A 21788-nucleotide genomic window follows, 5' to 3' on the forward strand; every position below is an offset into this window, starting at 1 on the left:
ATCTATGTATCAAAGGTTTTAGATATTTAAATAACTTCCTCGGCATTATTCAAAATTCATAGTACACACATTCTGATAAAAACAGAAAGACTTGTTATTGCTAAAAACAAAAATTAAAGGCCAAACCAAGCTGCATTGGCTAGTCTATATTCTTACCTGCACTATGAGTAGTTAATTGGTCTGTCCAACAGTTCTATAATTTGTTGAGCAATCACTACCATGAACTAATATAATTGACTGTTCAACTACATAGATTGCTTCTACCCTCATATACATAACAAGGCAGGTGTTTGATTGAGTTTTTCCTTAGTTCCTAGTATTTGTTTTGATAAGGAAATAGGAAAAACTAGTTTATTTTTTCTTCTTTAAAATAGTATCTCATCCCTGCTTTAGAACAGAAACTACTGGGTTTTTTTGAATATCAGAAGAGATGCAAAACAGATTGTTGGAAAGGCCACTGCAATAGCTGTTGTCTGGTGTTTTTTTTTTTTTTTTGTTTTTAAAATGGAGTCTAATTTTAGAACCTTTATTTGGGGGGAAAAATTACATATGTACACACACATATATACACACACATATACAAATTGATTATGTAACATATTCCCTATGTGTTCTAGAAAACTTTCAATTTTAGAAAATATCATAGCAGTCTTTTCAAAGGTATCCTTTCATAAATTACTTTTATTTCTCATTAAATGAGCACAGAGTCATTAGCATATTAATAACAGATATGTTTATTATTACATATCCATCAGTGCGGCTTTCAATACCACTTGAAACATGCATATCGTCCTAGAGACGAATCAGTTTTCCAGTGCTTCTTATTTGATACACATAACTGCAAAGCCATTATAAATTACTGAGGAGGTATTTGGTTAAAAATAAAATTTTTTTTAAATCATACTGCCCATCCCATGAATCAACTCTTGATATGAAACAAGAGTTTTAACAGTATTTATCTGTAATTTCTATATTAACTGGAAAACACCACAGATGTATGCCATACATAGTTTGCTTTTGCGAATGCATCTTTCTATACTTTTTGCAGATACTTCAATGAACTCATTCACTGTCGTGGGTAATTTCAAGCAAAGATTGTACTCAATTTGTGAAATTCAAACCAACTTTTAAAAATACTTTAAATTAAACCAATTATCAATAAAAAGTCCACTGACACACAACTGTCAGCAAATAGGTTTTTGTTTTGTTTTTGGAAATTTCTACATTTAGACATGGCAGTAAAATAATTATCTCAAATTAAGGCACTAGAAGGGCAATGCACCACCCATTAAAAGTGTTCTAAAAATAATTTACATTTCAAACAGTGCATACATTTCTTATATGTTTGTTAACTTAATGACTTTATCACTTAAAACCATAAGGAAATACATTATAAAATTATAGAAATGATGTACCCCAAAATATGCTTTCAAACTTCGTTCTTTTGTACAGTTAGTTCCTAATGCCTCTAGTATTAAAATAATTCAGTATGGCTTGGCAAAAATGCATAGATTAAATGTAATTTTTTTTGTCTTCTACCCCTCAATCAAGAAATCTGCTGAGACATATACAGTATTTTGTAAAAGCATAATGTAAAATATTTAACTTCTCCATTCAGGTCCAGAATGGGCCATTAAAATTAAGGCTGTTACACTTTACAGTGAGGGCACTGAAGTTCAAGTGATGATATTACTTCCTTAAGATACTTCTGCAGTCCTGCGAGAGCACAAAAACTTGAGTCTATAGAAATTTCAGTTCGTCTCATTTTGAGATATTTTCTTTTCTTCTTCCATGAGCTGATCTTAATAGTGAAACTCTCCCTTCCTCTCATTCACAAGAGGAAAATTCTGTTCCATCATGATTGACAGGCATTTTCTTAGAAATGTAAAAAGGCAGCACCTTTTAAAAAAATATACCTAGCTAAGCTTTTTATTTGCTTTTACTTGCATTACATAGTAATAATTAATCTAATCTACCTGTAGGCAAACCCGCAATAAAAACCCTCAATGTGCTTTTGTGCCAAAGCAAGGAGGAGAGAATAACAGCAATCTTAACCCTGAAGCCTGTGATATTTGTGTCAGAAGGAACAGTCTGTCTGCTCTGCATGGTTAAAGAAGCCCCATTTCTCAGATGACATCCCACAAGATTCCATCAATCAATATGATGTGGTTAGCTGGAAAAAAAAAATCAGATTAAATTATTATATTCAGAAGGTTTATCACTAAACATTTTAATCTCGTCAATATCTGAAAAGTCATTTCTAAGCAATTAAAGCAATAATTTAACAAACAAAAACTTGCTTAATCATATACTCACTCTGTAGTGACAAATGATCTTACTGTCCTATTAAATATAAATATTAAATAAAATAAGCAGTAAAAGTCCTAGCTCATTAACATGCCTCCAAGGCAGAACCTGTAGTGCCACATCAGAGTTAAAATTGCAATTATTTTTTGGATTTCTGTTCATTTTTCTTAATGACATCCTAAATAGTACAGCATTTTAAAGTACCTTTTGATTTAAAAAGATTAAATTCTATTGATCACAATTTTATAGTAAAACACATTATTAATTCTCTGAAAAATGCTATTCCAAGTAAGGTAACTCTCACAAAATTAATCATTGAATAAGTATTAATGTTCTTCATTCTCAAGAAGCTGATAAATTTTCTTACATGGATGAGACTAAAAGATATTGAATTATCAGGACAATACAAGAAAGCATAACAGATACTAACTTGTGATTGATGTAAATTCAAGGGAAAGAGATCCAAAGGGTGTGTGTAATCAGGAAATTTTTCAAAAAGAAAGTGAAAGTTCGAAGTGATATAAAGATAGGTGGTCCTGGGGGAGTGTCTAGACACTTCTAGGCCAGTGAACTAGCATGAGGACAGGAGGTGTGCCCAAGTCCAACACAAAAAAGCCCCAAAAGGGGCCGCTGAGTGCTGAAGTGTGTGGTGCAATAGAGAGGAGCAGGATTTAGGAACATGGGGACCATGTTATGCAAGCCAGCTTATAAATGGTGTAGTAGAAAACCGGTTTCTATGGAAGTGTCTTTATAAGAAAAACATTAATGAAGTGGAATCTAAGGAACAACAGTATGGTTAGCCAGGGGGCTGGCCTGGAGGCAAAAATAGACTCAAGGCTTGGAGAAGAAAAGGTTAGCAGCAAGAAAGTGCAAAAAATTCATCTAGCAGTTGCAACCTCAGAGCTAATAGGGAAAGAAAGAATATAAAGGGTATTTTGGAAGATAGAACTTGGTGGCCTGCTGGATAAGAATAAGTACATAAAAACTCAAAAATTATGAGCATGAATAAATTGGGAGAATGATGGTGCTACTGATAAGAACAAAGCAGAAGTGACAACATAACAATGATAAAGGAGCTTAGCAAAATTAGAAATTTAAAAAGTCAAATATATCTATAAGTAAGGTTATTTTAAAATTATCAAAATAAATATCTAAAAATAGGATAGCATATCAAAGGTTAAGGAGTTACTGTAGTATAATTTATTAAGGAAAAGCATTCTTAGTATTTTATATATAAAAGCTTTTCAAAATAGTCTGATCAACATTTTAGTTCTGGAAAGAAAAACATTCCTACATTAGTGATATTTAACCTGATCATCCTTTTTACCAGCTTAGAGGAAACATTTATTTATTAGGAAACTATTACAGACTCAAGGCTATGTGAAAGTAGGGGGAAGCAAAATAATTTACTCTGGGCTGCAACTTATCTTCTTCCTTAAGTATGTTTCCCAAAACATAGGTGCCTAATCTGAAACTTTGTGTCAGCAGGTCTTCAGCTTGCAGCCTTATCCTTTATGAAAGTATACATCATGGATAATTGTGCTTTCCATTTTCTTGTTTGGCACCCTGAAATTTGCAGTAGATTTAAATTTTGTAAAGTTTATTTACACTTACTCATGTTTTGGGGGCAGGATCAAGAGGTCAGATGAATGGCCCATGCCCTACAAATGAGGCAAGCTAGGTGCCTTTTCCCCCAGAAAAGGTTCTAAGAGGCCTCTGCCATTGCTAAATAGGCTTCCTGTTGCAGACTTAGAGGGTCCTGACTTCATTCCTGGGAATACTAACAGACTTCTTCTTAAAAACACAGCTCCTGGGAATCTAGTAGAGGGTCAAATGAAAGTCTTCTCTCAAGAGAACAGTAAGCCTAGTCCCAAATTTAGCTCAGGAGAGTTATTAGAAAAGTGCTATTTCTTCATATTCAGAACTATTTAGTTTTAATATTAGAACATTCAAAAAATAATGTATCTAACTTACACAATTATTAAAAAAAAAAAAAAACATCATCAGAACCTTCTCTAATAAGTCCAATCCATATTCTGAGAAGGAAATGTACAGTAAATCCTTCAGAGGGAGGGCTCTGCTATGCATATGGAATGGACTGAGGGAAAAAACCAAATAGTCCCAAAACTCTCTAAGGTCTCTTGGGACAAGGTATAATAAGGCACATTCCTTACATAGAAATAATTTAGCAAGCACAGTCCATTTTTTTAAACCATTAATACAAAGAATACAAAACCAAATATTTAAGAAAAATTTCAAGTTTTCTAAACTCTGTTGAACAATATTCTTTAATCACCATTATGGTATATTCTACATATTTGGCAACTAGAAGTCATGTACAGTAGGAAAACCTTTTAGAACTGCCCATAGTACTTAGAATTCTGCAAAATTAAGCTTAATTAGTAATAAGCTTTTTATTTGATACTGATTTATTGATTATTGATGTTTACTGTATAGCAGGATGGCATATTAAAGGGAAGGGGAGGGAATGTTTTTGGAAGGCATCCCATAAGAGTTGAAAGCAAAGGTAATGGACACTATAAAGCAGTCCAGTCCCACACCTGCTGAGGGTATACTGTTATCAGCATTCTAAGACACTCCCAAAAAAGTTAAATGATGTTTATTGGACTAAACTGTATTATATAAGAAGGCAAGAAACTCTTTTAATATATGTAAAATGATTTTCAAAAAATTGTTCCCTGATGTCAATAAAGTATCACTACCCCCAAGACACAAGTAAAAATGGATTAAAAGAAAACCACTTCTTTATTTTTGAATGTTTTAGTATTCTAATTTTGGATTAAAGTAGGACTTAATTACTATAAATCCTCTTCCATTTAGAAAACATGAAAATTATCACACTACAGATAATAAAAGTGGAGAAAGTGAATTTTCTGACTATCTAAGTCTACTCTCACTTCAGTTTACATAAAGACAAAATGAGCACAGGTAAAGTCAGGTCTAGGAAAATCCAGGCTTCTTGATTCCCAATCCACTGTTCTTCTAACAGTACTGTGTTCTCCTTGTTTTAAGTGAAAGACTTGGGTATATATGTGTGTATGTATGTATACATATTTAACTTGGAAGTGGAAGGTAAATACAAAATGGATGCTCCATTAATTTATAAATGCTATTTGACACTCAATTTTTAATGATTTTCCAATCCATGTCTGAAATCTGTCTACAAATTTTATGAATGAAACCTAGTTTTTAAGAACAAGAATTACTAGTGTTAGTGAAAATACCTAATTACTGTGCAAGAAATAGTGATATTTAAAGTCTTACCTAGTTTTCCCAGATGTATTTTTGACAACTTTCCGGAAAGACTGATTTGCACTAGATCTGGTAGAAAGTGTTCTAGGGGATGCACGAACAAAACTGGATGGTGGATTCTTAGGGATCTTCTTTACTAAATGGGTTACCCATTTCTTCTGTTCATCCTGAGAACATGCTAACAGCAGCATATCTCTTGCTGATGTTACATCATAACTCACTATGAGTAAACAGGGAAGAAATAAAAATTAAATATGTATGTAAAAGTAAATTTCTAAACCTGTATTGTAACACTTATAAATTTCAAAATATTTCTATTTGCTTATATTTCAATACTTCAAAGATTTTATCAACACGGGCAATGCTTCCAGCGGCAGATTAAAACCCAAGTACAACTCTTGTTCTGTGTGATTCTTATCCATGTCCTTCAATAAATCCTCTTGGGCCAGAAGATCAAGATATGGAAGACTTTCTCTGAGTTTTTTAACTACTAAAATGGGCACTAGTGAAACAATCAGAGAATCCATCCTCTCCCTTGCTTTTTTAATGAGAGTTTCACTTCCTTTTTTAATCATATGTTTCATTGATGATATCTTTATGTCACTGCTTACTTGCAAATCATTATTAGTAATTTAATGTAGTCTATATCAATTCTGTGCCTTTTCACACTGTTCTTTAGGTCACCAATAAATGAAAAAATACTGATGCTAAAAAGATTAACTTTTACTTTCAAAAACCCAGGATCATTGAAACCTTTCCCCAATAACTATGGGCAATCAGTTTTTCTTCCTTTCTTCTTATCAATTATGTGATGTGTTCATTGTCCATATGCAATTTATTCAAGACATGTAATCCTTCATGTAATTTTCATAAATTCTTTTTATTTATCACCTAGTTCCCTAAGATTAACAGTTTGGCTTAGGATTTCATAGTTCTTAGCAATGCTGTTGCTGATGGCATCAATGGAAAACAATGTAAATCAATTTACTTGTTTATTCAAAGACAAAACTGAAGAACTATAGTTCATGTTAAGATTACTTAGGATTAACAAGCTATACTTACCCTTTTCAAAAATATATATATAACAAACATACTGAGATTAAATATTTTTGTATAGAAGTAATGCTTAAGTACCTCAGAATTATTTTAATTTGTTCTAAGTTGCAACAACATTTATTTGTCTTTTTACCTTTGCATGGAGAAATTAAGTCTTCTTTTTTGTCTAAGTGATCTCTATGGCACTTGACATGGCATCTTCGACATTCGAGGGCAGGGGGTGGCTTAAAAACATGCCAGAGAGGTTTGGCACAAGCCTCACAGTTGGCTGGAAAGTGATAGAGTGTAGGAATAAACTCATGGCCTTTGTGATTCTGAAAATTAGTCTTCTCAGCTTGTTGTACTGGCTCCATTTCCAAATCTTTCCTACATTCACCTTCATTTGCATACAATATCTATTTTGAGAGAGTTGCGAAAAGAGAGATAAATATATTAACATAGAGCAAAAATACTGAAATGTATTATATTTACCCTATAAACCAGATGCCCAATTAACATGGAGTTAGCATTTCTTTTTTTAAAAAAAGAAGTTAGGGGGCAGCTAGGTGGCACAGTGGATAGAGCACCAGCCTTGAATTCAGGAGGACCTAAGTTCAAATTTAGTCTCAACCACTTAACACTTCCTAGCCGTGTGACCCTGGGCAAGTCACTTAACCCCAGCCTCAGGGAAAAAAAAAAAGAGAGAGAGAGAAGTTATTACTTAATATTTTCACCTGGAATATTTTAGGGATTTCTTCAGTTTCTGCTCTGTACACATCACCTTGGGTTACAGGTCGAACATGGAATAGTTTGCTGAAAAATTTTAAAAAGACACATTTTAAAAAGTCATCTGTACTACATTTATTCTATGATATGTAGTGTGAAGCTATTTGTTTAAAGTGATGCGGCATGGTGCACTTTTAAATCAATTTCTATAAATACATCTACTTTCATTGCTTGTCTGAAGATTCAATAAGCAATGATCTTTTCCCTCAAAGTATCAAAAATTTCTTCTATTCATCCTTGTTCTATTTACCCATCTTCCAACTCTAACAAGGAACCACAAATCCCTAAATTTTTAATCATGCTACATAATGCAAATGAATTATATATATATATATATATACGAATTTTATAAAAAGGAAAAATGTCCTGCAGACAATGGGCAGATACCTTTATTTTCCTCCTATGAAGTAGAATAGGCTATAATATATTACCAAAGATAACTTGTAGAAGTAAAACTCTTATAAAATCAGAGAAATATGACCAAAAAAGAAGTGATGTCAGTCTTGTGGTGAGATGGAGGATAGCTTAGTTAACATAATTCACTGGTATGCAAACAATGTCAAGAGATCTCAAGGAAGGCCCCCATCAAGTCAGATGGCCCAGTATGTAGAAGATTTATGAGACTACAGAGACAAGCTTCAGAGAGAATGGTTAGATGTAGATGATTTGTGATCTATACCATTAAATTAAATCAATATATTTACCAATGAGATCACAAGTTAACCATCAAGATATCTTGAATTTAAAATCACTAAACACTTTAAATCCAAAGTGGAAAACCATAAACCTGAGTTACTCTTGAGTATCTGAACTTGGAATTTAAGGCAGTTTTTCTTGCAAGTCTTCTCAAAGTAAAATAATAACATTATTTAAAGAAAATTTGTATGCCAGCCCTGAAGTCAGGAGGAGTTGAGTTCATATCTGGCCTTAGACACTTAACACTACCTAGATGTGTGACCCTGGGCAAGTCGCTTAATCTCAATTGCCTCAGGGGGAAAAAAAAGTATGATGAAAGAAAAATTTAAAAAATTTAGGTAGCTAAATGACATAGTAATCTGAAGATGATAATTTTAGTAATATTAAATTCAAAATAATTGTGATTATGTTGAATATACTACTGAATAAGAACAAATTGTCTACATATTACCTAAAATTAAAAGCAAAAACAACTTACTCTATGTCTAGTACCATAGATGGATTTGACTGTTCCTTATCCTGTTCATCATTGTAGAACAAAATTTTTTTGCTGCTTACTACAACATACTGAAACAAGAGGGAAAAAGGGAGAATTAGAGCAAAATTTGCTTGATTTAAAAACGTAAGAAATCATTAAAGTTGTGCATATTTACATAGATCAGAGAATTAGAATTAGATTCTAATCTCTAATCTGAAAAAAGCCAAATTAAATGGAAAAAATGTCAAATGTTGAATTCCATATATAAAATTCTGTGCTCAAATTGCAAACTCAATATATTTTGCCCATATTTTGATTATGTAATATCATGTAATTACTTTGAAATTTGGGCAGCAATTTTGACAAGTTCTCTCTTTTAAGAGTAAATGCCATTAAAAGTATATTAACTTCTAAAAATTCAGAAATAAGATGTATATATTACCTGTTTCTTCCAGCCATATCGTTTTATATTTCCTCTGTTTGGAACCGATAGCCAACCTTCAATTCTTGATTCTATTTAAAAACAAATTTGCAACATGAGATTTTTAAATGTATAACAGAGAAAATGAACATAAAGCACATGTGACAGCATGCAGTACAGACTTTGAAATAAAAAGTGCTATAATTTGCTTTTTTCATGCGTCAATCACAAATTAACTTAATAGCCATACAAATATTGCAGGACAAAATAAAAGGCCTTTCCCCATTAAATTTAACATTTAATATTTAATTATAAAATAATGGGGTAAAAATAAACCTCCAAGAGCAAGGCAAAAATATTCAACAATGGATTTCAGCTAAAATGGAACAAGATTTAAAAGATCATTTAACATTCAAAGTAGCTATGAAAATATTCAGCAAAAAAAAAAAGATGCGGCAAGTAAAACAAACCAGAGCCATCATTTTACACAAAAGAGAGCAAGCACAAGTACACAAGTGTCCTATTACTCACAGAAGACAAGAATAGAAGATAAATAAATAAGGAATGCAGGAAGAATCAACTAGACATAAAGAATAAGAGACAAGCATTTTATTCAGTTTTCATAGGACAATATTCTAATGAGCCCTGTGGTAAACCAACCCAACCATATTAATAAATCTGTCCCATATATATGTATATATTTTTTAAAGATCTCAATATTAAAAAAGTACAACATGCAAAATCTCTTCCAAAACTGAAATACATATACTATACTATTACTATAATAACAACAGAAGAATTTGGACAGCTAAGTGGCTTGAGCTTTTTTGATAAAAGAAATTTCATTATAACAAATATAATCACGGAATTTCATTTATAATTATTATTAATGTCAGAGGAAAAAAGCTTTCAGAAAACTTCTGAAGTAAATGATTCCAATCACAAGCTTTGTTTCTCAGGCTATATATAATATCCATTAATCTATTTCAAACTAATACTTTTTCCAAATTTTCTTACTATTTTATTGAAGAGAAGTCAAAACAGCACAGCTCTACTCTAGCCACTTTTTCTTTCCACCTAACTGCCACATGCAGGTCCTTTTTTTGATATCTGGCAGGTGAATACTGAAATTAATGAGACAAAGTCCTGCCTAGATCACATCCTACCTATGTAACAATGGGCTTAACTCAGTGCCCCAGATAACTACAAGAAGGTTTATCAAAGAGAAACTGACAATATGCATTGAGGGAGGAAATTTCTAGACTTGTAATGAAATCATGGGGCTTGGAGGATGATGTGAGGTGGCAAAAGTTTCTATAAACTAATATACAATAAAATGTCTTTGAAGTATTATGTCAAATATAAAATGACAGAAGAGACAAATATCAAAATGATATAATAAAATCCCATTAGAGAGCCCTTTGATGAAATCAATTTTGATTATCCAATCTGCAATCACATATTCATTTACAATTCTTGTTCCCTTTCACTTAAAATAAATCCATTACTATTCTGGTCAATTCTGATTCTAGTACCAAATCATCTCTATTTTCTTTATAACTCTTATCACCTATCACCAATACTTTTTGAATGATATAGGGTGATGTTTTGTTTTGCTTGTGAGCATATATTTGACGAGAAACTCAAAGTGGGTATGAATTACTCACTAAAGAAAATGAAATACAAAGCAGAGTCTGGGCTTACAAATAACAGCTATAACCTCAGTTATATTTTCTATATACAAATCACCTACTAGTCTTTTTTAGTTAAAACATAAATGCCACTTTAAAAAACAGAATCTTTGAAAACAAAGAATTATAGATATCATTACAAAAGAAATTGTAATTGCTTTTGAACCCTCTTTTCCTAATATTAAAAAAAATATTTTAAACTTGAGTTAAAATAATACTGTCATTTTTGAATTTCCTACAAAACCTTCTTAAAACAAGACCATTTAAAATAGTATTTTTCTTGTTTGGTTCTCTCATATGTCCTGAAGATTCAATGAGACATGTTAAAAGGTACCAAACCCATAAAAAACCTTTAAATTCATATAGAAATGTATGCCCAAATTATCTTTTCCCACTGATTTATTAATATGAAAAAATGTCAAAGAAATGGACGCTTTCTGATTCCAAGTATGAAATAATTTTGCCTTTTTTGTCTATATTTTTTAATGGTGCATTAAACATTGTGGCATTATTTAGCCTGATATGGAACCAAGGTCTATATTATTTCTGTCCCTCTATACTGGAATTTCATATTTCTCTGATATTTGGTATTAGGCATGCTCTGCGTTTATGCAGTTTTATAGCAGTTAACATGCAAGAACTTTATGTTTAAATGAATGTGTACCTTGCAGAGGACATTGCCAAATAAATAACTACAGTGATGCAGAATATCATTATTCTTATTGGAAATTAGATGGCTTTCCTGGTTTCTTTAAAGATATGGGAAAAATCTAATAAAGCCTCAAGAGAATTTTTTTTTTTTTTTTGAGATGTGCCCAATGCTCTCTCTTACTCCACTTGTGTTCCTTGTCATACACTAAACTCATATAAAATTCCCAAATGGTACACAGGTTACCCTAGTAAAAGAATCCCTATGACAGAGATCCATCAAAAGCAAGGGGAACAGATCCATTAACACAGGAAAAATTTCCAATGGACTTGTGATATCCACATCAATGATATCATTGTCAATGTCCATATCATTGATGTGGACATTCCTTGAAGAAAGGGAAGGAAATATGCATTTGTATCGAGCGTACAATATATTTTTAACACATATTATCTTATTTTTATCCTTACAACATCTGTGCAAGGTAGGTATACTTTATACCTGACAATTTAAGTGACTTGACCAAAGCCACACAATTAGTGCTCTATCCACTGTATATTTAGCTGCCTCAAGATTATGCAGGCCCTAACTCATCTATGTCTGCCCATGCAACACATCTTTTGTCCATTTTCTCTCATCTATTTGCTCAGGGGTACCATGGAGCTTGCTAGGGGCTTTCCTCAAGTTCTCTCGACATTGAAAAGATAACAATGAATCATGCAAATTTTCTGTATGTTAATATATCTCTAATATTAGAGGAAAGGCCCCCGGTATGTCCTTTTCAAATGTTTGTTGCTTTTGGTTACCAATTTTTCTATGATCTCCTTGTTGCAGACCTCTTATTATGTCCAGTCCTTTCCCTTTTCAAGGCATCTTGCTTTTATGTTCCCATATTGTGTATTCTTCTCTCAGATTACCAAGTTTAAAGGATATCTTTAGGATGAAGGACTAGTTGGGATACTGCAACAGGGAAACTCTGAGAAGTGATTAAAATATATTCTCCACTCCTACCATTCCTATTCTTCTTCTTCTTCTAATTAAAGTTCTTTATTTGTAAAACATATGCATTGGTAATTTTTCAACATTGACCCTTGCAAAACCTTCTGTTCCAAAATTTCCCCTTCATCAACCCCACCTTCTCGCCTAGATGGCAGCTAGTCCAATACATGTTAAATATATTCAAATACATGTTAAAGCACTATCTCTGAAGCCAGAGGGTCTGGGTTCAAATACTGTTTCTATCACCTAAGCTCTCTGGGCCTGTTTCTTCAATTGTTACACTAGTAAATTGGATTACATGGTCTCTGAGGTTCCTTAGAATTATAGATGTCTCATATATTGTTTTTGAGGCTGATCTAAGGATTCATGGCTATATTCTCTCTGGAAGTGGGATCTTTTCCAAGGTTTTACTCCCCAGATTAGGTCTAATAGTGCTTAAAACAACCACCACAAGGAACAGAGGGCCAGCCTTTGTGGTATAGTCATGTGTGATTATATATAAGCAGTGTCAGGAATAACAGGCTATTGAGTAAGTCTTTCATTTATTATTATTTTTTTAAAGTAAAAACTATTTCTTGGTCACATTTTTTGTTATTTTTCTATTACTTTGTATTTTTGTTATTTTTCTATTACTTTGTATTCGCTTATCTATTTACTTACAACTCTTCAAGTAGAAAGCAAGCTCCTTGAAGGTCAGGACTACTTTAATTTCTATCTCTGAATCTTGGTGCCTACCACTATGCCTTACATTGTTGTTCTTCAATCATTTCAGTTGTGTCTGACTGACTCTTCATGATCCCATTTGGGGTTTTCTTGGCAAAGATATTAGAGTTGTTTGCCATTTACTTTTTCAGCTACTTTTATGGATGAGGAACTGAGGCAAACAGGTTAAAATGACTTTCCCAGGGTCATGTAGTTAATAAGCTTGATCAAGTAAGATTTGAACTTATGAGGATAAGTTTGTTTTTTTTTTTGTTTGTTTTTTAAACTTCAGGCAAATATTTTATCCATTGTATCACTTAGGCTCTCATGCCTTACATAGTAAGTTGCTAACAGATGTTTATTAAACACAATTCAGACTTAAATAATAATAATTTTAAAAATAAATTATTAATTATGTTATTATTAATTAATATTAATTATATTATTAATAAATTAAATAATAAGAATAAGACTTAAAGTCTTATTTTCTGCAACCTCACTGTAAGGTTAAGTCACTTAAATTGTCAGCTATAAAGTGTACCTACCTTGCACAGATGTTGTAAGGATAATTAGATAAATATTTATTTAATATGAATTTTCCAAATTAACAGTAAATAACTAAAAATAGATAGCAAAATAAAATTAATCATAATTCTTCAGCATTGTCCCTTTACAATCTGAAAATTTAACTTTTTAACTTGAGTCTGCAAAATTTCAAAATGGGGAGTACAGCAACAGGAAAAGACTCACAAATTCCCATTTTTCTCCCTGATTCTATAATGTTTTTGCATTTGGTTCATTCTATACTCATTATATTTTATTATGCCAATTTGCCCTTTAACTTTTGCATTCAATAGAGCCATAACTAGAGAAAAATAATTAGAAGGTATTTTCATTTAGATTTAGCACAATTTGGATTAATGAAAGCATAGTAATCCAATTTACATTCACTATTCAGATAAAACCTATCTAAAAGACCAATGACTGTTTCATATATCATAACTTGTTAACTTCCCATATTTGTCTGCATCCCTTTGGTTTCCAATTCCCTGCCACTTCAAAAAAAATTCCATAATTATGTTTGTACTTATAGTTCCTTTTCCTTTGATCTCTTTAAAGGTCTAGACTTAGTAGTGGCATCACTAGGTCAAAGAGTATATATTATAAGTTTAAGAGCTTTTAGAGTCTAGTTCCAAATTGTTTCCGGGAATGGCTGGACCAGCAGTTCACAGTTTCACCAACAGTGCACTAATGTTCCGGGTTTTCTCGTAATCATTCTTTAAAGTCAAACCTAAAGACTAGCTTTTCCAGAAAGTCTCTGGACCAGAAAAGAACAAAAATAACAGATAATCAAGATTATATAGAGTGTGTGACGACACCTAGCTGCTGAGAGAAATTAATATTTTTCTATTATATCAATAACCAACTATTATTAAAGAGATTAAGGGTTCCCATCTCCCCTATATTTTTTCATTCAAGGACAAGCCCCTATAGGCCAATCAATCAATCTTTGAAAGAGTGCTGATAGATGAGATTACCCAAATCCTCAGAGTATAATTTCTGTGATTCTGGTTGGTACCCCACCCAACCAGAAAATCTTACTTCTATTTACATGTAAATAGAATCTAATCTAGATAAATTCCAACCTTTAATAAATAAGCCCATATTCTTGGGAAGTAAACCCTCCATTGGAATTTGTAATTTGTAATTCAGCTTATGAAGGAGAAAACCAGAGTGGTCTAGGCGGAGACAGAGTCAAGTTTGTTAGACTGCTGGAGGCAGCTGTGATTCAGGATCCAATTATATTCTTGGCAGAAGCTGAAGACTAAAACCTACCTCATCATTAATATGTCTTCCTCTCACTAACTGTTTACCAGAGTTGATTTTCACCTGTCAGGGGCACCTCCTTTTCCAAAAGTATTAAAGCATTCAGTGATCCTCATGATTTTGATTACTGAGAGACTATTGACCATCAATTTGTTATTTGCTAGCTAATTAATAAAATGATTATTATCCAGAAACTCTGTTCCTTGGGCTTTTCATTCATCTCACTGCTCTTGATGAATTCAAATAACCTGCCCAGATAATCTAGATTTTAGGATACTGAAGAAATTGAAGTATATGACCATAAAGCTACTCCCAGTAGTCTTCAAACAATTTTGAACATGAATTTGATGAAAATTGTTGAAGACCATAGAAACTGGAAAAATCATGGAACTGCAGTGGAATAAAAATAATTCTAATTTTCAAAGAAAAAAAGAGAAAAGAGTCTTCTAACTATAACCTGTTGATTTTGGTTCTAAGCAAGATTCTAGAATAAAGGGTAGTTGTCACAAAGAGCCAACACAGCTTTTCACTAATGACTAATTTATAGTTAACAAATGTTGGTCATGGTTACTCAATTAGATCAGTAGACACTTTCTACCTAGATATCAGCAAGGCATTTCATAATCTTACATGCCATCCTTTATTAAAAGGCTGGATAGTACTCTTAGATAGATTCAAAACTGGCTGAATCAATGACTGAGAAAGGCACAGAAAAGATGAGTATCAAATTATCAGATGACTTGAGAGGAAAAGCTGGATGACAAAGTTAGTGTTCCAAAAAAAATCTCAACAAGCATGAACAATAAACTGACTCTAGCATAAGATTAAAATTAATGACAAACCTTACATATAAGTTCCAAAAATAAAATTAAAATGAAGTACAAATTGTGGAAGGAATCGCTAAATAGCACCTTGTCTGGAAGGGAAGTTCCTATGTGATACAGCAACCAAGAAAACAAAATTTTATACTGAATTAAAAAGGCTTGGAGTTCAGATCTAAGTTTTTTTGTACTCTGCCATGGTGAGAGCACATCGGGAGTATTAGTTTCAGTTCTGGTTACCATATTTCAGCAATGACACTGATATACTAAAAGATACCCAGAACAAGACAACCAATAAAATGGCTTATGAAATTCAGGGATACTTACCCAGAAGAAAAGAAAACTTTAAGAGTAAACAGGATACTTATCTTCAGGTATATGCAGAATGCCTTATTTTAATGAAGATGAGATCCAGGGTTTCTGAAGGCTAAACCAGTGGTGCATGCTAGCAAATTTTACTAAGCTTAAAGGGCTTCAAATATGGTCTTGGTAAATGAATATATGTTTAAAATATAAAATTATAATTCAATACTAATAAACAACTCACATTATACTATGCCTAATTTCTTACAAAGATGGTTCACATACCTCAATGAATGAGTTTAACTTCCCTAATAGCCTACCCTACTAATCAGTAATCCTAAATTTACTCCTCAACACAGGAACAAGCTAATTGTGAAGAGCTCTTTTTCTTGAAAGCAGTTACAAATTTCTATAAAGTGCACTGAGATACATCACTGATTTTGAATTTCTTAAGATTAGGACTATTCACAATCACTGTTACAAATTTCCTTAGTAATTGAGTCAAACAGTAACAAGGCCACCCTAAAACTATTTTTATTACTCAAACATATTATTTATTGTGTGTGTACTTAAGTCAATCTAAAACAACAACTATGAAACTATCAAGAGGCTTTTGTCAAAAGAAATAGTTCTTTAATTCCATGGACAAAACAGAATATAAAAAGTAGAAAATGAAATAAGAGAAAAATGCTAATTTCCACAAAATCAATGGTAGTTAAGGTAAATAAAAAAGAACCATCTTACCTGGAAGATTTCCATCGGTTTCATCAGCACTAGGAAAACTAGTAACACTGGTAGAATCTGAAAGGTCCAAAAGTTTCGCACGCAACTGCTCTATGTCACTCTCTTTGCTAGCCAACTGCATCTGAAGTTCATTCCTATGTGTGCACTCTTCAACCAATTGCTGTTCATTGAATTTTTAAAAAATACAAAGATTATTAGAACTTAATTTTCAAGATTCAATTATGCTCAATTATAAAGTAGTTAACATGAAGAAAAATAATTATGCTCACAATAGTTTTAGTGTGAGAATCAAATGAGATAATGGATATACAAAGCATTTTGTAAACTATAAAAAACACTAGAAAAGCAATGATAAGAACATTTTTAGGGGTCTTGGGATCTTAGAGATCACCTAGTCCCACATTCCTGATTATTTTATTCTCTTGGTAAAGAAGACTCTCCCAGTGACACATTTTCATCAAACAATAAAAATTTATTATTTCTTCCTTTAGTTCTTATAGTATACTTTAAAGTTGCAGAAAGAATTTTATATTCTGCCTCAAACCAAATAGCTTAAATTGAACAAAAACCTTAAAAGAAAAAGGAGAATCTCATACTAGCAATTTTATGTTCTAATTAATTAATTCATAGTTATTTAGTGAGATTAAGTAAACTCTCATATTATTTGCTGATGTTTGATTCTTTCAATGATGTTAGATTCTTCATGATCCCATTTGGAGTTCTCTTGGCAGATTTACCATTTACGTCTTCCAGCTTTCTTTACAAATGAGAAAACTGAGGCAAACAAGATTGACACAGGTAGTGTCTAGGGCCAGATTTGAACCAAATCTTCCTGACTCTAGGCCCAGCGCTCTATCCATTGTCCTCCTAGCTCCCCCAAACTAAACTATCTTTTGAAACTTAAAAAACAAAAAAATATTTTCTACAACAAAGGTCAAATTATATTCCAGACATAGTAACAACTGAGTCCTGCCCTACTCAGTTTCTGTCCAGGGATCATGGGGTAATATTCCTTTAGTTCCTTTTGTTAGTCATACAATACTTATTGGAATCTTTTGCTTAAAAGAAGAGCTGAGAAGCAGGAGAGAATCCTGCTCTTGTATCAACAGTATGATCATCAATCTTTATGAAAATTATAAGTATAAATTTGTAGACAGAAAAATACATGTCAATCTATATAACTTAGGAAGACATGATAAGTATACAAGTAGGGATAGTTTTAAGAAGTGAAAAAAAATAATCCAACACAAATACATCTTTACCGCTTGCATTTCATTGAGTTCTTTCTGGTGTTTCACTACCATTTGATTGAATTTCTCTCTTTCTTGGTTGAGTTCCAGTTGTAACTTCCTGTTTTCCTTTTCCTTCTTTCTTAAATCCTGTGTATTAGCCTTCTTTCTATCAATTTTAAAATCTTTACGATTCATTATTTCAGCCAACTTGTTAACAGCCTAAAAAACATGCATGAAAAAAGGACATAATAGTTTTCCATAAGCAATCAGAACATTTTTAAAGGGAAAAACTTAAATGAAAGATACTAAACAGCTTTATCAATAAATCAATAAGAATTTATTAATTACCTACTATGTGACTGGTAAATGATAAAACAAAGAAAAATGAAGCAGTTCAAGGAAAATTCAATCTATCAAAAGATTAATGTATGACAAGATAATCTGGTATTTCATTCCCTTCTTATAATATGTAACAGAGTGTAACAAGCATTATGCAGTAGAGCATAGGAAATTGAAATGTATAATAAGGCAACTTTAATCTCTTTGCCAGAGTAAGAATTAGAAATTTGTATTCATATAAAAATACCAATACATGACAATTTCCCCTCCTAACACCTTATACAGAATATAACACAGTCCTTCAAATAGAATGAAGAAATTCCAGCCTTACATGATAAAGATTCAAGGCATTATTACCCCCTTTCTCACTTTCACTCTTGTATCTATAATTCACTCCACTAGCTTGAGTCAAACTGTTTACTTCCTCAGCCAGGCTCCCATCTTTCTCACTTTCAGTTTTAGGTTTTCTATGTAAATTGGAATACAATTCTATTTCATATAAGCTAAGCTATTTTTCTTTTCTTAGTATATCAATGAAAATTTTTCTTTATTTTAGCATAAGTATGAATTATTACATGCCAATTGATTCTATTGAAAACAATAACACTATTATTTTAACATTATTAAATATTATTTCATGTAAGGTCTTCAAAGGCAGGTCATGATTTATTTTGTATAGTGTTAAATAAATTAGCAATACTTAAATATAAGCTGACAATTGTAAAATAATTTGAAAAAATATACCTGTGTTTTTAGAGTTCTTTCAGTATTAATATTCTTTTCAAAAGAAGTTTTAAGATTATTGATCTCTTCTTCTTTCTTCAATTTGTAATCTGTTTAATGAAATAAAACAATTTTTTTGTAAAAATAAATGTTTTTCAGGCTAATTGTACACTATTTCAAAATCCAATTCTTTTTGTATAGCAAAACAACTGTCTGGACATGTATACATACATTGTATTTAATTTATACTTTAACATATTTAATATGTATTGGTCAACCTGCCATCTGGGGGGGAGGGGAGAAGGAGGGGAAAAGTTAGAACAAAAGGCTTGGCAATTGTCAATGCTGTAAAATTACCTATGCATATATCTGGTAAATAAAAACTATTAAAAAAAAAAAATTAAGAAAGAAAGAAATGTTTTTCATAATAAACTTGTTAAATAGCAAATGCCTTTTAACTTCAATAGTCTATTATATACTTAGTAAAATGTCTTCATTATTAAAATCCACATACCTTCTTGTTCCTTCCTCATTTTTTCAGTAAATTCTTCATTTTCCTTTCTTAATAATTCAATATCTTTGGTTAATGTACTATTTATTTCTTCCAGCTAAATAAGATCAAAAGAAAAAAATCACAATCTAAAAGTGACTTTCAGTTAAAGTAATGATTTTCAAAATTAATTTTCACTTCTTCCTATAAATGCAGATTAGTTAGCATGAACATGTAGGGAATATGTGAATTTTGACTTAAAATATATTATTTTATCATGTTAATCAATTCAGGTTCTGTTCATTCTTTCTTCACCAAAATAAAAATATCTTTACAGATATATTCCTAAGTGAAGAATTCTTAAATCACTCTTATTTTTTCAGTAGTTGTTTCATAGGTATTTCCCAATCTCAGAAGGTCCCAAATAAATCCAACTTTGCTCTATCTACCCCACTGGTATGCTTCATTCTGGATGCTCACAAGAATGAAGAACAGAGGGGAGTGTGGTAGGAAAGTCCTCACACTTAAGAGTCAGTATACTTGGAATTTTAACTTTTTAGCTACACTAAAAAGTTGTGGTATTCCAGCAAATTGAGAATCTTTTGGGGTCCAAACTTCACTTGTTAAATAACAGACTAATTTATGATCAGGAAGCACTTCAGACATCTTCTAGTCCTACTTCACACATGAGAAAACTGAGGCCTACAAGTATGGAATGATTTGTTTAATGTTACATAATTAACTATATTAAAACTGTTTTTATGGTTTTTTTCATGTTTAAAATTTTATGATTCCAATATTTAAACCAGACCATATCTAATTATAACAAACTTTAGATGAAATGCATATATGTGGTTTTGAAAAACAGAGATCCAATTTATTTATCTGTATGTGGACTTCTGGATTATTTGGAATAAAGGTTCAATTTCAACCATGATTTATTTCTACCTGGTACAGAATCAGCACCACATTTTATGATAGTAGATGTATGCATGGAAAATACAAATCAATTTTATTATCTGACTAAATAAAATGAGGAAAACATGATGCCCAAAAGAGAATATAATATAAGATACATTTTAGAGTATTGTCTGTTTTGAATTTTCTACGCTATTGATCTTTGATTGGTGTAGCAAGACTAAGGAACATGCCAATATTTTAAAGATATAACATCTAGTGAGACTTAAATTCATTTTAGTAATGTTACCTTACCCGACTGACAGTGTGATCTTTATCTGTAATTTCTTGTTTATTTCGTGAAGCTGCTTTTTTACACTCTTGAGTCAATTCAAAATATTGTTCTTCCAGGAGACGTCGAGCCAACTGCTCTGATTCAGCTTTTGTTTCTACCAGGTCTAACTGTGCAGTAAGTGTTTCCCTACAATTAGAGTAGTAAAAGATTTCCTTAAGAATGGATATTTTTCAGGCAAAGTAAACAAACTAGTTATCTTTTCAATTGGATTATTTGTGCATGTGTCTTTGTCATTAAAAGATCACAGAAATTACAATTTCTTATATGCAAGATGTAACACTTAATCTGTCATGAACTTTCAATAAAGATAATGGAGTTGGTGTAAAAAAATAGAAAATAGGGGCAGCGAGGTGGCGCAGTGAATAGAGCACCAGCCTTGAATTCAGGAGGACCCAAGTTCAAATTTGATCTCAGACACTTAACACTTCCCAGCTGTGTGACCCTGGGCAAGTCACTTAACCCCAGCCTCAGGGGAAAAAGAAAAAATAGAAATATCTACTATTCGTTTAACTAAGTGGACAAAGTAAAGTAACATTAAAGTATTTTGTACTGGAAAAAAAATTAACTTTTGTTTTACAATAAAGCTGTGTCAAAATGTCTATTTCATTTACCTCTAATAAAAACATATTAAAAAAATAAATTCTAAGAATGGGAACAGGTAAGAGAGGGTGTCTAAATAGAAATTAATCATAATTTAGACACCAGAGGATGTGAATTTGTGCCTAGGACTCAGAATCTAATGTATGAAGAATCCTGTCATAAAAATTTTGGCTAACATGTCAATCAGTTGAACGTTATTGTTAGGCTAAAATTTATGGTAGTCAATGCCAGTGTACTGGCAACTACTGAGTATGACAAACATTTTTAATTCTGTCTGTGATTTCATTGGTGAGGAAACTACCTTATGCTCTGAAACATTAGGCTTAGCGATTTGCTTGAGTCACTTTTAAGTTTAAATGATTTACTAAGGGTCATGCAACCTAAATATATAAATAAACAAATAAATAAATAAGTATATAA

At 31.8% G+C, this 21788-nt stretch overlaps 1 protein-coding gene across 2 annotated transcripts in view; it reads right to left on the reverse strand.

Moving 5' to 3' along the window:
* Positions 1–663: 663 nt before the first annotated feature.
* Positions 664–21788, reverse strand: part of ROCK1 (Rho associated coiled-coil containing protein kinase 1) — a 114041-nt gene continuing 92916 nt past the window's right edge. For both annotated transcript variants that reach the window (XM_074276269.1, XM_074276261.1), the window contains exons 23-33: positions 20729–20894; positions 19541–19634; positions 19048–19136; positions 17995–18183; positions 16733–16892; positions 9018–9088; positions 8576–8664; positions 7350–7428; positions 6770–7031; positions 5593–5800; positions 664–2173 (exon numbers count right to left, since the gene is read on the reverse strand). In XM_074276269.1, coding sequence (XP_074132370.1) covers positions 2170–2173; positions 5593–5800; positions 6770–7031; positions 7350–7428; positions 8576–8664; positions 9018–9088; positions 16733–16892; positions 17995–18183; positions 19048–19136; positions 19541–19634; positions 20729–20894 — 1411 coding nt within the window. In that variant the 3' untranslated portion in view covers positions 664–2169. The remainder of the gene's footprint in view (positions 2174–5592; positions 5801–6769; positions 7032–7349; positions 7429–8575; positions 8665–9017; positions 9089–16732; positions 16893–17994; positions 18184–19047; positions 19137–19540; positions 19635–20728; positions 20895–21788) is intronic.

The sequence above is a fragment of the Sminthopsis crassicaudata genome, chromosome 1, assembly GCF_048593235.1.
Source record: "Sminthopsis crassicaudata isolate SCR6 chromosome 1, ASM4859323v1, whole genome shotgun sequence".
Taxonomy (NCBI): Eukaryota; Metazoa; Chordata; class Mammalia; order Dasyuromorphia; family Dasyuridae; genus Sminthopsis; species Sminthopsis crassicaudata.